Below are 18433 nucleotides of genomic sequence, written 5' to 3'. Positions count from 1 at the left end.
TTACCTGACCTTGTTTGGTATTTTTATTTTAAACACCTTCAGTTTCATGTTAGTTTTATAACACAGTGTTAGGTTAAGTTGCAGTGTCATGCATGTAGGCCTTTTTGTTAGGGGTTAGGATGCGTTTATTTAATGTCATGATATTATATCAGTCAGTCACAGAAGGATTGTTTCTGCTAAACGAGCACATTCGTTGTTGATATGTTAGGTACATTTTCCTGAAGATAGTTATGCACTTTTACCGATGTCACATTTAAAAGGCAGGACTCTCCGATGTGTGACCTGCCCCACCGGGGGGAGGAGGGGGGGGGGGGGGGGTGGGGTGCGATAATAAAGGGGGTTAGGATTATTAACGCTAACCTGGGTTCCCCAATACGAGCCCTTAGGACAAATCACGCAGATAAGAGTAAAAGGATGGACAGGGACGCGGCCTCAAGTTCAAATGTTTACAAAAGTTTATTATATAAATAATCAGGTAAAAGTTCAGTATTATAAAATGCAGATTAAAACGTGTTCAGCTTTCCCAGTCGACACACCTAAATCCCACGATTGAAGGCTGGCTCTGACAAGGAGAGAATAACTAGAAGGATTATAATATCACACATATAGTGAGAGTTAAATAGTCAAAAAGTGATTCTTCTGGCCAACTGCTGAGGGTTTCCCCAAAATCACAATATCACCACGTGTAGCTGTATTCAATTAACACTCACTGCAAATCACCCATACCTATCTGCATGCAAAAAGTGCCCCGCAAAACCACATGCTCCACTCCACAGTATGGCCAGGATCGTCACTGAAGAAGGATAAACACAGAGACAGTATTAGACCTTGTGGGACAGGGTGGGTCGTTACAAGGAGGGTGATGTATAGCTTTAAATAACCACTAGTTTGTACACAATACAACACATTAGACGCAAAACATAGAAGGCAGGCAAATCAATACTTAGGCAACAAATAGCCAATATCACCTCACTGGACACCTCCAATATCACCTCACTGGACACCAACAGTCTCTGCTGGGGCTGTCAAGAAGCCTCGTATAGGGGGAATACACGCCTATCAGCCAGACAACGATGACCGGAACAAGAACAGACTCGTAATAGCATTTAAAGTGTAGCGGGAGATGCTGAACTACGTACACCTGTGGCGTTTTCCTTATATGGGAAGGTCAGCTGACTAAAGAAGAGGGGGGGGGGGGGGGGGGGGGTCTTAAAGGGGCATTGGCGGCCCAGCCACGTGAAAAAATGATCTGACAGCTAATCCAGAAATCAGTAGCGCCGGCTACAGATGCAATGCCATTTTCTTTACATGTTGGTATTTGCAACACGTTATATAAGAAAACAGATCAAAGTATAAACCCCATCGCTCTCCATGGCGCTGGACATTTCATCTCTGATAATACTGCAAATTAATTTTGTTGAGCGAGACATGTATATTGTCTTGACATCAATTGATGGAGGAAAACGAAATTGCCGTAGCCTACACCAGAGCTGTCTCTTTATATCTGCATTATATCCATTGAATAGTATTTGTTTTCATCCGATGGTCAAACGCCAGAGTTCTTATGTATGTAAGTGAATTACCTTCACGTGATTTTAGACTTTTGGAAAACTATTTAAGAACCTAACATTGTAAAGATATAAAGCGTCTCATGGTGTCGCTGTCGGCTTACAGAACATGGACGCACACCATCCCACCCACAACTAGGCTACTGAACGCAAGTCAGTTGTATTTTTCCAAGACGGTCGGTTAACACCTGGAAGATATTTTGTATGGTCCGCAGTACCCAGAGTTGGATTATAGAGGGTTTTTTGGAGGTATTTTTAATTATAATCTGAATAATACGCTGGACATTAACACGACGACAATTGGTTTTGTGTCAGGATGGGAGACAAAGGATTTTCTGCGCTACGGTCAATCTTCTGCTTTGCTTCCTTTATTGTAGCGCTGCACCTCGTTAACGGAGACCTGAGCTATTCTATTCCAGAAGAGATGAAACGCCAGTCTGTTATTGGGAATGTAGCCAAAGATCTCGGTCTTGATCTGAGGACCTTATCTTCCCGAAAGGCCCGTGTTGATTCTGAGGGGACTCGAAAGCGGAACTGTGATATGAATCTGATTACTGGAGATTTGGTCACATCGGAGAGAATGGACCGAGAAAGCCTTTGTGGCAAGAAACCCTCGTGTGTTGTGAAAGTAGATCTGGTGTTAGAAAACCCCCTGGAGCTTCATCATGTTAGTCTTCATATTCAAGATGTAAATGACAACTCGCCGCAATTTAATGAGAACTTGATTGAAATGGAAATAAGGGAGTCAGCTGAAAAGGGTTACCGCTTCTCTATCGAGAAAGCCCATGACGCAGATATAGGTCAAAATGCTGTTCAGAGGTACAGTTTACAAAAAAATGAAAACTTCATTCTCGCTGTTGACAGTAACAAGGTTGAACTTGTGATAGAGAATAAACTTGATCGTGAAAAGCGAAATGAAATTAATTTGCTCCTCACAGCTTTGGATGGAGGCTCTCCTCAGAAATCAGGTACTGTAGTCATACACGTCACTGTGCTGGATGCTAATGATAACGCCCCAGTGTTTAGCCAGGCCGTCTATAAAGCCAGTCTGCCTGAAAACTCTCCTCCAGATACCATAGTGATTAATGTTAGTGCTACTGACGCAGATGAAGGGGTAAATGGAGATGTGACTTATAATTTTGGCCACGGATCTGATGATGATATAAATGCATTTTCTATCGATCCTAAATCGGGAGAAGTTAAAGTTACTGGAGTGATTGACTTTGAGGAAAGGAGTTCCTTTGAAATCAGTATAAAAGCTAAAGATGGTTTAGGACTAACCTCTTACACCAAAGTTATAATAGATGTTACTGATATGAATGATAATGCTCCAGTAATATACCTGAAATCCCTGACTAACCCCATACCTGAGAACGTGTCACCTGGTGCAGAGGTGGGCATCATTAACGTGCAGGATAGAGACTCTGAGACTAACGGACAGGTCCGCTGCTCCATTCAGCAAAACGTCCCTTTTAAGTTGGTTCCTTCTATTAAAAACTATTATTCTCTGGTGACCACAGGACAACTGGACCGTGAACTAGTGTCTGATTACAACATTACAATCACTGCCACTGACGAGGGCTCTCCCCCTCTGTCCTCCTCTAAAACTGTTCAGTTATCTGTAGCAGACATCAACGACAACCCACCTGTGTTTGAGGAGCAGTCCTCCAGCGCATATGTGACTGAAAACAACAAACCTGGCTCCACTTTATGTTCCGTTACCGCTCGAGACCCCGACTGGAGACAAAACGGTACCGTGATTTATTCTCTGTTACCCGGTGAGGTGAACGGTGCCCCGGTGTCCTCCTATCTGTCTGTTAACGGAGACACGGGGGTGATGCACGCTGTGAGGACTTTTGATTATGAACAGTTCAGGAGTTTTAAAGTGCACGTGATGGCCAGAGACAACGGTTCTCCTCCGCTCAGCAGCAACGTGACCGTCAGTGTGTTCATATCGGATGTGAATGACAACTCTCCTCAGATACTGTACCCCGCCCCGGAGGGCAACTCCTTCATGACCGAGCTGGTCCCCAAAGCTGCACACGGAGGCTCTCTGGTGTCCAAAGTGATCGCGGTGGACGCGGACTCCGGACAGAACGCCTGGCTGTCCTATCATATAGTCAAATCCACTGATCCGGGACTTTTCACTATTGGTCTCCACAGCGGAGAGATCAGGACACAGCGGGACATTTCTGAGTCTGACAGCATGAAACAGAACCTTGTTGTGTCAGTGAAAGATAACGGACAGCCCTCTCTCTCTGCCACCTGCTCCATGTATTTACTTATCTCTGATAACTTGGCTGAGGTGCCAGAACTGAAGGACATTTCTTACGATCAGAAGAACTCCAAACTGACCTCTTATCTGATCATAGCGCTGGTGTCAGTGTCCACCTTTTTCCTCACCTTCATCATCATCATCCTGGGAGTGAGGTTTTGTCGCAGGAGAAAGCCCAGACTGTTGTTTGATGGAGCAGTCACCATCCCCAGCGCTTATCTCCCTCCTAATTACACAGATGTTGACGGAACAGGAACTTTACGCAGCGCTTACAATTATGACGCCTACCTGACAACAGGTTCCAGAACCAGTGACTTTAAGTTTGTTTCATCATACAATGACAACACACTGCCTGCTGACCAGACTCTGAGGAAAAGCCCTTCAGACTTTGCTGAAGTGTTTGGAGACTGTGATTCTTCTCCTGAGGTAGGAGCCTTCCTGTGTCTTTGTCATAGTTGATGTTTTTGTTGCTTACTTGTTGAGCAGATAAGTGTTATGTTATTCACATTTGTGTGCTTCCTGTAAAATAGTTTTGTTGATTTTGAAATACATTTTAAGATAACAGAAGATTTCCAAAATGGTTATTTGCTGCCTTATTATAGTTGTCTTTATTGTCAAATGTATTTGCGTTGATTTAGTTTGGGCGTGATGTTTACTGTCCTTGATCAATTAAAACAGCTGCAGTTCCTACACCTGATTCATCATGGATATGAGGTTCTATAGTCTAAGAACGAGTTAACATTCAGGTATTAGACCTCTCTTAATCACATCACTGCAGTCTGAGAACACTTATCATTTTGCTGATGACAAAGTTTAACAAACAGTGCTCTGGTCTATTGGTGTCTTCCGTCCATTCTGGTTTTGTGACATCTGTCCATGGTGCTGAAACACTCCTCAAGCATATTCACAACTGAAGATATAAGATGTTTTTTAGAGAGGTGCCAGAGCGAAGAGGCTTCCTGGTTCTCGGCTCCAGGGAGCAGTTGTAGATTTACTTTTCCTTAGAAACACTATCAAATGTGATTAGGCTAAATTAAAGATAGTAAGATAACGATCTGAATTGTTATTATTAATATTGTTGTTTAAATTATTTAACGCTATCTTTCCATGGAATCACCTGTATTTATTCAAAAATCTATATTATTATCAACCTTTTCAATTTGGAAGCTATTTTTTTTTTTTTTCAACTCTACTTTTATATTTTTTAGCTAATTGCTTAACCGTTATTATAGTTAGGTTCCTTGTTATTTTCCTGACCTTGTTTCTTATTTTCTATAAAACACCTACAATTGTATCTTAGTTTTATGACACAGTGTTAGGGTAAGTTGCAGTGAGATGCATTTAGGCCTTTTTGTAAGGGCTTAATAGGATGCTTTATTTAATGTCATGATAATAATCAGTCACAGAAGGATTGTTTCTGCTAAATGAATACGTACATTGTTGATACTTTAGGTACATTTTGCTGAAGATAGTTATGTACTTTTACTTGAGTCACATCTAAAATGCTCTCAGATGCAATGCAGTTTCTTAACATCGTGGTATTTTAAACTTGTTATTTAAGAAAAAAGATCGAAGTATCTTCCCCATCACTGTCCATGGTGCTGGACATTGCAGCTCTGTTAACAAGCCCTCCCATGTGATCTTCCTTTTGACTCTCTCCATGGGACTGAAACTACTTATTTTCTCCTTTAGACATCATTTCAAATGTTCCAATGTTTCATTATAATTATGATAATAATTATAATAATACATAATGATATTAATGATTACACTAATCATTATTTTGCATAAGAAGTAATGATTTAATTCGAATCCATAAACCTCAATAATTGATACCTGCAATAAGAACATACTTTATTTGTTACCACATACACGTGATATAAGTGATAGACAAAGTGTTAATTTGTTAGGTAATTCACTTCAGAAACACTTTTTGATATATTCCATATACTATTCTAACATCCCGATAGCAATGAATAAATGAAATGCTTTGACAATAAATATATACAAATATTTCATCTGGAAGCCGTGGCGCTGTAACAACGCTCAGATAACTGGATGGCCTACCTGCCTGTCAGCCTTCCATCTCGTGCACAAACTTATCTCGTGCCCTCATTGGTCATGTGCGCGTTCGTGTGTGTTGGAGGAGGGTCTCTGTAAGGAAGTCTGAAGGAAGGGGCAGATTTTTTTCGGTTGTGTACTTTCAAATTCTAGTTTAGTCGAGCTGGTTTCTCCATTCTTACCTATACCTTTAATTGAATGAGTGGTTTATGTTTAACAATAGTGTTCAACATTTACATTTTTCATGCTTCTATTTGTTTACTTGTTTTTATTTCTAGGTTTTTGTCTATAACTAAATACACAATGCAATCAAATAATACAACTGTGATATTTAATAAGCATCTTTTTAAAAATGATTTTAACTTTGAGCATTGTACATTACGTTGTGACGTTTATGTTTTACATATGGCACACAGTTCGTATTGAAGTTAGGGAAGATGATTTGGGTTTAGACCATAGACTGTATATATAAAGGTTTAGACATGGGGAACAATACTCGCAGATGCAAAGAGTAAAAAGCGCCTGATGGTGCCGCTGTAGGCCAGCACAAAAGGAGCAGAGACATCTCCACCCACTTTAACTGCATTACCATCGGATGAGATTTCTCAGAACAATTCCTTCATTCCCCGATTAGTTTGCATCGCGTTTGCATTTGTAAAATGTTGGTTGCTGACTCTGTTTTGGAATTTTAATTTGTTGTTCCATGCTGTAATTTGTACAAACTGGGACGTGTTTTTTTCCGAGGATGGGAGACAAAGGATTCTCAGCGCTGCGGCCGATTTTCTGCTTTGCTTCCTTTATTGTAGCGCTGCACTTCGTTAACGGAGACCTGAGTTATTCTATTCCAGAAGAGATGAAACGCCAGTCTGTTATTGGGAATATAGCCAAAGATCTCGGTCTTGATCTGAGGACCTTATCTTCCCGAAAGGCCCGTGTTGATTCTGAGGGGACTCGTAAACGGTACTGTGATATTAATCTGAGTACTGGAGATTTGGTCACATCGGAGAGAATGGACAGAGAAAGCCTTTGTGGCAAGAAACCCTCGTGCGTTGTGAAAGCAGATCTGGTGTTAGAAAACCCCCTGGAGCTTCATCGTGTTAGTCTTCATATTCAAGATGTAAATGACAACTCGCCAACGTTCAAAAAACAATTGATTGAAATGGAAATAGGCGAGTCAGCCGACAAGGGTAACCGGTTTTCAATCGAGAAAGCCCATGACGCAGATGTAGGTCAAAATGCTGTTCAGAGGTACAGTTTGCAAAATAACGACAACTTCATTCTCGCTGTTGACAGTAATAAGGTTGAACTTGTGCTTGAGAATACACTTGATAGAGAAAAGCTAAATGAAATTAATTTGCTCCTCACAGCTTTAGATGGAGGCTCTCCTCAGAGATCAGGTACTGTAGTCATACACGTCACTGTGCTGGATGCTAATGATAACGCCCCAGTGTTTAGCCAGGCCGTCTATAAAGCCAGTCTGCCTGAAAACACTCCTCCAGATACCATAGTGATTAAAGTTAGTGCTACTGACGCAGATGAAGGTTTCAATGGAGATGTAAAGTATGATTTTGGCCACGGATCTAGTGACGACGTAAATGCATTTTCTATTGATCCTAAAACTGGAGAAATTAAAGTTAGTGGTGAAATTGACTTTCAAGAAACGAGTTTGTTTGAAATAAGCGTGGAAGCTAAGGACAGTTTAGGTCTAACCTCGTACGCCACAGTTATAATAGATGTTACTGATATGAATGATAACGCCCCTGTAATATACCTAAAATCCCTGACTAACCCCATACCTGAGAACGTGTCACCTGGTGCAGAGGTGGGCATAATTAACGTGCAGGATAGAGACTCTGAGACTAACGGACAGGTCCGCTGCTCCATTCAAGCAAAACGTCCCTTTTGAGTTGGTTCCTTCTATTAAAAACTATTATTCTCTGGTGACCACAGGACAACTGGACCGTGAACTAGTGTCTGATTACAACATTACAATCACTGCCACTGACGAGGGCTCTCCCCCTCTGTCTTCCTCTAAAACTGTTCAGCTATCTGTAGCAGACATCAACGACAACCCACCTGTGTTTGAGGAGCAGTCCTACAGCGCATATGTGACTGAAAACAACAAACCTGGCTCCACTTTATGTTCCGTTATTGCTCGAGACCCCGACTGGAGACAAAACGGTACCGTGATTTACTCTCTGTTACCCGGTGAGGTGAACGGTGCCCCGGTGTCCTCCTATCTGTCTGTTAACGGAGACACGGGGGTGATCCACGCTGTGAGGTCGTTTGATTATGAACAGTTCAGGAGTTTTAAAGTCCACGTGATGGCCAGAGACAACGGTTCTCCTCCGCTCAGCAGCAACGTGACCGTCAGTGTGTTCATATCGGATGTGAATGACAACTCTCCTCAGATACTGTACCCCGCCCCGGAGGGCAACTCCTTCATGACCGAGCTGGTCCCCAAAGCTGCACACGGAGGCTCTCTGGTGTCCAAAGTGATCGCGGTGGACGCGGACTCCGGACAGAACGCATGGCTGTCCTATCATATAGTCAAATCCACTGATCCGGGACTTTTCACTATTGGTCTCCACAGCGGAGAGATCAGGACACAGCGGGACATTTCTGAGTCTGACAGCATGAAACAGAACCTTGTTGTGTCAGTGAAAGATAACGGACAGCCCTCTCTCTCTGCCACCTGCTCCATGTATTTACTTATCTCTGATAACTTGGCTGAGGTGCCAGAACTGAAGGACATTTCTTACGATGAGAAGAACTCCAAACTGACCTCTTATCTGATCATCGCGCTGGTGTCAGTGTCCACCTTTTTCCTCACCTTCATCATCATCATCATCCTGGGTGTGAGGTTTTGTCGCAGGAGAAAGCCCAGACTGTTGTTTGATGGAGCAGTCGCCATCCCCAGCGCTTATCTCCCTCCTAATTACATAGATGTTGACGGAACAGGAACTTTACGCAGCTCTTACAATTATGACGCCTACCTGACAACAGGTTCCAGAACCAGTGACTTTAAGTTCGTGTCATCATACAATGACAACACACTGCCTGCTGACCAGACTCTGAGGAAAAGCCCTTCAGACTTTGCTGAAGTGTTTGGAGACTGTGATTCTTCTCCTGAGGTAGGAACCTTCCTGTGTCTTTGTCATATTGATGGTTTGTTGCTGACTGTTGAGCAGATCACTTTTACGTTTTGCAAATGTGTGTGCTTCCTTTGGAATTGTTTTGTGGATTTTGAATTTTATTTTTGGGAAAACAGAAGATTTTCCAAAATGATTAATCCTGTAAATTATCCCAGGACATTGTTGTCAATTCCCTGCACGTATTATTAGTTATCACTATGTTTACTGTCCTTGATTAATTAGAAAAACTGCAGTTCTGATCCAGAATGGATGTATGGATGAGGTTCTATAGTCTAAGAACGAGTTAACATTCACGTATTAGACCTCTCTTAATCACATCACAGCAGTCTGAGAACACTTATTATTTTGCTGATGACAAAGTTTAACAAACAGTGCTCTGGTCTATGGGTGACTTTGGTCCGTCCTGGTCTTGTTGCATCTGTCCATGGTGCTGAAACACTCCTCAAGCATATTCACAACTGAAGATGAGGTGCCAGAGCGAAGAGGCTTCCTGGTTTTCCGGCTCGAGGGAGCAGTTGTACATTTTTCCTTACATTATCGAATGTGATAATGCTAAATTAACCATATATAATGATCTGAATTGTTATTTTTAATGGTGTTGCTTAATAACATATTTTAATTAGTAACGATAGATTTCCATAAGAATCTCGTGTATTTATTGAAAAATCCAAATTATTTTCAACCTTTTCAATTCTGAAGCTATTTTTTGTTTTGTTTCCAACACTACTTTTATATGTTTTGCTAGATGGTTATCTGTATGGTATTATAGTTAGGTTTGTTGTTATTTTCTTGACCTTATTTGTTATTTTCTTTAAAACACAGGTCTGCATTTTTACATTAGTTTTATAGGGTATGTTATGTTGCAGTGTCATGCATTTAGGCCTTTTTGTTAGGGCTTAGTAGGATGCTTTATTTGGCAACACTTTATGGTAAGGGTACATTAATCATCATGAATTCATTCATGTAGTACTTCATGAACTATCAGTAATGTACAAGGATTAATAGTATCTCATGCATGACTTAATGCAGGAACAATACCTTAATTAATGCATCAACTCAGGTACCTCACTCATCATGACTTCTGAGTTATTAATGATGTTCATGTCTTCTTCATATAGATCTGCAGTTAAAGTGACAGGCCAAAACACTGACCAGTCACAGCAATTCCAAGTGTTATAGTGACGAAGGTAACTTCGTCACTATGGACTGACGGCTTCGGGCCGGGTAATATTGCACTTTATTAGCGTGATTGCACAGTTTAGTTGACATTACATATTTGCACATAATTTATACTAATTATTGAGGTAGTATTTTTTAACTGATTAAACCGTATTTATTGGAATGTCGTCTGGCAGGTGCTGGTCGGGTCCTCGGCTCCGCCTGAAAAGATAGGGGAGTTTGCGAGAGCGCCGAGAGTAGTTATGCTGGTGTAAGGATGACAGCGGTTGAGAATAATCAGGGTGCAAATAATATGTTGATGTCTGTGGCTGAGGATTGTGTGCACCTGGTGTCCTGTGTTGTCTTCTCCACACTCACCTGTGTCTTGTTAGTATGTGTGTATTTAGGTGCTGTTTCCTTGTAACTGGGTGTGTGTGTAAGATCCTTGTGGCTGCAGGATGTGTGCAAGGAGAACAGCAGGATTGAGGCTGTGAACTTTGTGCACATGATTTTAATAAATGCCCACGTTGGGTTATATTTTTGGACGTTCTGCCTCTGCCTCCTTGCTTGGTCTGGGCCGCTCAACGGTCAGTCTCACAGTTATAATCATGATTAACTAAGCATACTTCTTTTTATGTATCATACAGTATTATCTTAAAGCTCACAAACCATTACAGATAACTCATTCATAATATTAACAAACTTTAATTTATAATCCAAAGCCAACAAGATCACATTTTCACATATCGTGTCACATAAGAAGGCAGTACAACATGTCTGCAAAGACACAAGATTAGGAGGCCTACTTTAGGGAGGACGTGGATTACAATTTAAACACAATAATAAGAAACTAATTGTCATAAAATGAAGTGTGATTAAAACCAGCAGGACCCAGGTTCATACATTAAAAGATTCCACATAGGACAGGCCGCAAGCATTTCAAATTACTTCTCTCTGCAGGTCATTTTGAGGAATCCAGTGAAGGAGGAATACAAAGGATAAAATAATTTAAAATGCAATACATAAAGAAAATATATATTGGTAAACATTTATAAAATAATTATGAACTGTGTCAAAGGTTGAATACCTAAGCAAATGATTCCCTAACAGTCCCTATACATATTGTTTTTATTAACCTCTGTATTTCATGGTAAGTCACATTGAGCCTTGCTGTGTGATCCCATATACTTTCAATTGTTATGTGGTAATCCACGTCCTCCCTAAAGTAGGCCTCCTAATCTTGTGTCTTTGCCGACAGGTCACCACTTTATTTGAAGGGGCACAAACATGATGAAGTATGCTTAGTTAATCATGATTACAACACTTGGAATGGCTGTGACTGGTCAGTTTTTTGGCCTGTCACTTTAACTGCCGATCTATATGAAGAAGACATGAACATCATTAATAACTCAGAAGTCAGGATGAGGGAGGTACCTTAGTTGATGCATTAATTAAGGTATTGTTCCTGCATTAACTCATGTATGAGATACTATTAATCCTTGTACATTACTGATAGTTCATGAAGTACATGAATTAATTCATGCTTTTTCATGCATGAATTCATGATGATTCATACCCTTACCATAAGTGTTACCTGCTACTTCAGGTCAATGTTGCTGTACTGTAAGTGTAGCCTTTAACATGTTCATAATGTAACTGTAATAAGTATTTTCTAAGTCTAAAAATTATTATTTGTTGCAATATTTCATGTGTGCAATATTTAGAGTCTTTTATTTTGAAGTCCAAGCTCACGTCTCGTTATGTTGTTCTCGCGTGAGTTAGAGAGCGAGAGAGAGACAAAAAACTGAGAGGGATACTTGTATAGCTCCGTTAGTTTAAGTTTATTCTTATAAACTTTTAAGGACTGAAGAATACTTCCCTCTGTTTTCAGAGCATGCAGCCAACGATGTATGTTGTTGTTTGTATTTATTTTACGTTTATTATTTTGCTAAACTCATTTTACATGCTTGGCATGTTATTGTGTTTGTAACACGATACTATGTTTGTCATTGATACTGTTTGTTTATGTATAGTTTTCACGGTGGATTCGAAGAGGAATACAGTCGTTATGAGAAAGCCACTTGTGTCTGCGCTTCGAGGGAATTACAGTTGCTTAAGATAGTTATGTACATTTACCTAATTCAAAGATAAAATGCAGGACTCTAAGTTGCAATGCAGTTTTTTAACATCGTGGTATTTGAAACTTGTTATAGTTAAGAACAATATCGAAGTATCCACTGTCCATGGTGCTGCACCTTACATCTCTGATAATCCTGCAAATGGAATTTGGTATCTATTTATTTTGTCTTCACAATAATGTATGGAGTAAAACGAAATGGCTATATTGAATCAGATGCTCTCTCTTTCTGTCTGCATTATATCCATTGAACAGTCATTGTTTTCAACTGATAGTGATAGTGAACATGATAGTCACATGTGTGTGAATAAATTACCTTCACGTGATTTTAGACTATGAAAACTATTTCACAACCTAACATTGTGAAGATATAAAGCGTCTCATGGTGTCGCTGTCGGCTTACAGACCATGAACGCACACCACCCCACCCACAACTACTGAATGGAAATCGGTTGTATTTTTCCAAGACGGTCGGTTAGAAACCTCGAACATATTTGTATGGTCCGCAGTACCCAGTGTTGGATAATTGACTATATTTGGACGTAATTTTAATTATAATCTGGATAATACGCTGGACATTAACACGACGCGACAACTGGTTTTGTGTCAGGATGGGAGACAAAGGATGTTCTGCACTGCGGTCGATCTTCTGCTTTGCTTCCTTTATTGTAGCGCTGCACTTCGTTAACGGAGACCTGAGCTATTCTATTCCAGAAGAGATGAAACGCCAGTCTGTTATTGGAAATATAGCTAAAGATCTCGGTCTTGATCTGAGGACCTTATCTTCCCGAAAGGCCCGTGTTGATTCTGAGGGGACTCGTATACGGAACTGCGATATTAATCTGAGTACTGGAGATTTGGTCACATCGGAGAGAATGGACCGAGAAAGCCTTTGTGGCAAGAAACCCTCGTGTGTTGTGAAAGTAGATCTGGTGTTAGAAAACCCCCTGGAGCTTCATCGTGTTAGTATCCATATTCAAGATGTAAACGACAACTCGCCGAAATTCAAAAAACACTCGATTGAAATGGAGATAGGCGAGTCAGCTGATAAGGGTTACCGCTTCTCTATCGAGAAAGCCCATGACGCAGATATAGGTCAAAATGCTGTTCAGAGATACAGTTTACAAAAAAATGAAAACTTTATTCTCGCTGTTGACAGTAACAAGGTTGAACTCGTACTAGAGAATACACTTGATCGTGAAAAACAACAAGAGATCAATTTGCTCCTCACAGCTTTAGATGGAGGCTCTCCTCAGAGATCAGGGACTGTAGTCATACACGTCACTGTGCTGGATGCTAATGATAACGCCCCAGTGTTTAGCCAGGCCGTCTATAAAGCCAGTCTGGCTGAAAACTCTCCTCCAGATACCATAGTGATTAATGTTAGTGCTACTGACGCAGATGAAGGAGTGAATGGAGATGTGACATATGAATTAGGTCATGTGTCTGACGATGATGTAAATGCATTTTCTATTGATTCTAAAACCGGAGAAATCAGAGTAACTGGTGCGATTGACTTTGAAGATATTAGTACTTTTGAAATGAGCGTGGAGGCTAAGGACAGTTTAGGGTTATCTTCTTACGCTAAAGTTATAATAGACGTTACTGATATGAATGATAATGCTCCTGTAATATACCTGAAATCCCTGACTAACCCCATACCTGAGAACGTGTCACCTGGTGCAGAGGTGGGCATCATTAACGTGCAGGATAGAGACTCTGAGACTAACGGACGGGTCCGCTGCTCCATTCAACAAAACGTCCCTTTTAAGTTGGTTCCTTCTATTAAAAACTATTATTCTCTGGTGTCCACAGGACAACTGGACCGTGAACTAGTGTCTGATTACAACATTACAATCACTGCCACTGACGAGGGCTCTCCCCCTCTGTCCTCCTCTAAAACTGTTCAGTTATCTGTAGCAGACATCAACGACAACCCACCTGTGTTTGAGGAGCAGTCCTACAGCGCATATGTGACTGAAAACAACAAACCTGGCTCCACTTTATGTTCCGTTACTGCTCGAGACCCCGACTGGAGACAAAACGGGACCGTGATTTACTCTCTGTTACCCGGTGAGGTGAACGGTGCCCCGGTGTCCTCCTATCTGTCTGTTAACGGAGACACGGGGGTGATCCACGCTGTGAGGACGTTTGATTATGAACAGTTCAGGAGTTTTAAAGTGCACGTGATGGCCAGAGACAACGGTTCTCCTCCGCTCAGCAGCAACGTGACCGTCAGTGTGTTCATATCGGATGTGAATGACAACTCTCCTCAGATACTGTACCCCGCCCCGGAGGGCAACTCCTTCATGACCGAGCTGGTCCCCAAAGCTGCACACGGAGGCTCTCTGGTGTCCAAAGTGATCGCGGTGGACGCGGACTCCGGACAGAACGCCTGGCTGTCCTATCATATAGTCAAATCCACTGATCCGGGACTTTTCACTATTGGTCTCCACAGCGGAGAGATCAGGACACAGCGGGACATTTCTGAGTCTGACAGCATGAAACAGAACCTTGTTGTGTCAGTGAAAGATAACGGACAGCCCTCTCTCTCTGCCACCTGCTCCATATATTTACTTATCTCTGATAACTTGGCTGAGGTGCCAGAGCTGAAGGATATTTCTTACGATGAGAAGAACTCCAAACTGACCTCTTATCTGATCATCGCGCTGGTGTCAGTGTCCACCTTTTTCCTCACCTTCATCATCATCATCCTGGGTGTGAGGTTTTGTCGCAGGAGAAAGCCCAGACTGTTGTTTGATGGAGCAGTCGCCATCCCCAGCGCTTATCTCCCTCCTAATTACGCAGATGTTGACGGAACAGGAACTTTACGCAGCGCTTACAATTATGACGCCTACCTGACAACAGGTTCCAGAACCAGTGACTTTAAGTTCGTGTCATCTTACAATGACAACACACTGCCTGCTGACCAGACTCTGAGGAAAAGCCCTTCAGACTTTGCTGAAGTGTTTGGAGACTGTGATTCTTCTCCTGAGGTAGGAACCTTCCTGTGTCTTTGTCATATTGATGGTTTGTTGCTGACTGTTGAGCAGATCACTTTTACGTTTTGCAAATGTGTGTGCTTCCTTTGGAATTGTTTTGTGGATTTTGAATTTTATTTTTGGGAAAACAGAAGATTTTCCAAAATGATTAATCGTGTAAATTATCCCAGGACATTGTTGTCAATTCCCTGCATGTATTATTAGTTATCACTATGTTTACTGTCCTTGATTAATTAGAAAAACTGCAGTTCGGATCCAGAATGGATGTATGGATGAAGTTCTATAGTCTAAGAACGAGTTAACATTCACGTATTAGACCTCTCTTAATTACATCACAGCAGTCTGAGAACACTTATTCTTTTGCTGATGACAAAGTTTAACAAACAGTGCTCTGGTCTATGGGTGACTTTGGTCCGTCCTGGTCTTGTTGCATCTGTCCATGGTGCTGAAACACTCCTCAAGCATATTCACAACTGAAGATGAGGTGCCAGAGCGAAGAGGCTGCCTGGTTTTCCGGCTCGAGGGAGCAGTTGTAAATTTTTCCTTACACTATCAAATGTGATAATGCTAAATTAACCATATATAATGATCTGAATTGTTATTTTTAATGGTGTTGCTTAATAACATATTTTAATTAGTAACGATAGATTTCCATAAGAATCTCGTGTATTTATTGAAAAATCCAAATTATTTTCAACCTTTTAAATTCTGAAGCTATTTTTTGTTTTGTTTCCAACACTACTTTTATATGTTTTGCTAGATGGTTATCTGTATGGTATTATAGTTAGGTTTGTTGTTATTTTCTTGACCTTATTTGTTATTTTCTTTAAAACACAGGTCTGCATTTTTACATTAGTTTTATAGGGTATGTTATGTTGCAGTGTCATGCATTTAGGCCTTTTTGTTAGGGCTTAGTAGGATACTTTATTTGGCAACACTTTATGGTAAGGGTACATTAATCATCATGAATTCATTCATGTAGTACTTCATGAACTATCAGTAATGTACAAGGATTAATAGTATCTCATGCATGACTTAATGCAGGAACAATACCTTAATTAATGCATCAACTAAGGTACCTCACTCATCATGACTTCTGAGTTATTAATGATGTTCATGTCTTCTTCATATAGATCTGCAGTTAAAGTGACAGGCCAAAACACTGACCAGTCACAGCAATTCCAAGTGTTATTGTGACGAAGGTAACTTCGTCACTATGGACTGACGGCTTCGGGCCGGGTAATATTGCACTTTATTAGCGTGATTGCACAGTTTAGTTGACATTACATATTTGCACATAATTTATACTAATTATTGAGGTAGTATTTTTTAACTGATTAAACCGTATTTATTGGAATGTCGTCTGGCAGGTGCTGGTCGGGTCCTCGGCTCCGCCTGAAAAGATAGGGGAGTTTGCGAGAGCGCCGAGAGTAGTTATGCTGGTGTAAGGATGACAGCGGTTGAGAGTAATCAGGGTGCAAATAATATGTTGATGTCTGTGGCTGATGATTGTGTGCACCTGGTGTCCTGTGTTGTCTTCTCCACACTCACCTGTGTCTTGTTAGTATGTGTGTATTTAGGTGCTGTTTCCTTGTAACTGGGTGTGTGTGTAAGATCCTTGTGGCTGCAGGATGTGTGCAAGGAGAACAGCAGGATTGAGGCTGTGAACTTTGTGCACATGATTTTAATAAATGCCCACGTCGGGTTATATTTTTGGACGTTCTGCCTCTGCCTCCTTGCTTGGTCTGGGCCGCTCAACGGTCAGTCTCACAGTTATAATCATGATTAACTAAGCATACTTCTTTTTATGTATCATACAGTATTATCTTAAAGCTCACAAACCATTACAGATAACTCATTCATAATATTAACAAACTTTAATTTATAATCCAAAGCCAACAAGATCACATTTTCACATATCGTGTCACATAAGAAGGCAGTACAACATGTCTGCAAAGACACAAGATTAGGAGGCCTACTTTAGGGAGGACGTGGATTATCACATAACAATTTAAACACAATAATAAGAAACTAATTGTCATAAAATGAAGTGTGATTAAAACCAGCAGGACTCAGGTTCATACATTAAAAGATTCCACATAGGACAGGCCGCAAGCATTTAAAATTACTTCTCTCTGCAGGTCATTTTGAGGAATCCAGTGAAGGAGGAATACAAAGGATAAAATAATTTAAAATGCAATACATAAAATATATATTGGTAAACATTTATAAAATAATTATGAACAGTGTCAAAGGTTGAATACCTAAGCAAATGATTCCCTAACAGTCCCTATACATATTGTTTTTATTAACCTCTGTATTTCATGGTAAATCACATTGAGCCTTGCTGTGTGATCCCATATACTTTCAATTGTTATGTGGTAATCCACGTCCTCCCTAAAGTAGGCCTCCTAATCTTGTGTCTTTGCCGACAGGTCACCACTTTATTTGAAGGGGCACAAACATGATGAAGTATGCTTAGTTAATCATGATTACAACACTTGGAATTGCTGTGACTGGTCAGTTTTTTGGCCTGTCACTTTAACTGCCGATCTATATGAAGAAGACATGAACATCATTAATAACTCAGAAGTCAGGATGAGGGAGGTACCTTAGTTGATTTATTAAATAAGGTATTGTTCCTGCATTAACTCATGCATGAGATACTATTAATCCTTGTACATTACTGATAGTTCATGAAGTACATGAATTAATTCATGCTTTTTCATGCATGAATTCATGATGATTCATACCCTTACCATAAGTGTTACCTGCTACTTCAGGTCAATGTTGCTGTACTGTAAGTGTAGCCTTTAACATGTTCATAATGTAACTGTAATAAGTATTTTCTAAGTCTAAAAATTATTATTTGTTGCAATATTTCATGTGTGCAATATTTAGAGTCTTTTATTTTGAAGTCCAAGCTCACGTCTCGTTATGTTGTTCTCGCGTGAGTTAGAGAGCGAGAGAGAGACAAAAAACTGAGACGGATACTTTTATAGCTCCGTTAGTTTAAGTTTATTCTTATAAACTTTTAAGGACTGAAGAATACTTCCCTCTGTTTTCAGAGCATGCAG

General features: G+C 40.6%; 2 protein-coding genes across 2 annotated transcripts; both read left to right on the top strand.

The window, feature by feature from the left end:
• Positions 1 to 1748: 1748 nt before the first annotated feature.
• Positions 1749 to 4302, top strand: LOC117555761 (protocadherin beta-16-like). Its single transcript, XM_034230726.1, has one exon. It carries the CDS (start codon positions 1885 to 1887, stop codon positions 4300 to 4302), a length of 2418 nt encoding a protein of 805 aa, XP_034086617.1. The 5' UTR covers positions 1749 to 1884.
• Positions 4303 to 6530: 2228 nt separating this feature from the next.
• Positions 6531 to 16506, top strand: LOC117555760. Its single transcript, XM_034230725.1, is given in 4 exon segments — positions 6531 to 7792; positions 7794 to 9072; positions 12886 to 15384; positions 16490 to 16506. Coding segments are annotated over 4 exon segments (4938 nt in total). The 5' UTR covers positions 6531 to 6649.
• The last annotated feature ends 1927 nt before the right edge of the window (positions 16507 to 18433 follow it).

This window comes from Gymnodraco acuticeps, unplaced genomic scaffold, assembly GCF_902827175.1.
Source record: "Gymnodraco acuticeps unplaced genomic scaffold, fGymAcu1.1, whole genome shotgun sequence".
Classification (NCBI taxonomy): domain Eukaryota; kingdom Metazoa; phylum Chordata; class Actinopteri; order Perciformes; family Bathydraconidae; genus Gymnodraco; species Gymnodraco acuticeps.
Note: the sequence above shows the minus strand (reverse complement) of the source record. Positions and strands in the feature narration are given on the sequence as shown.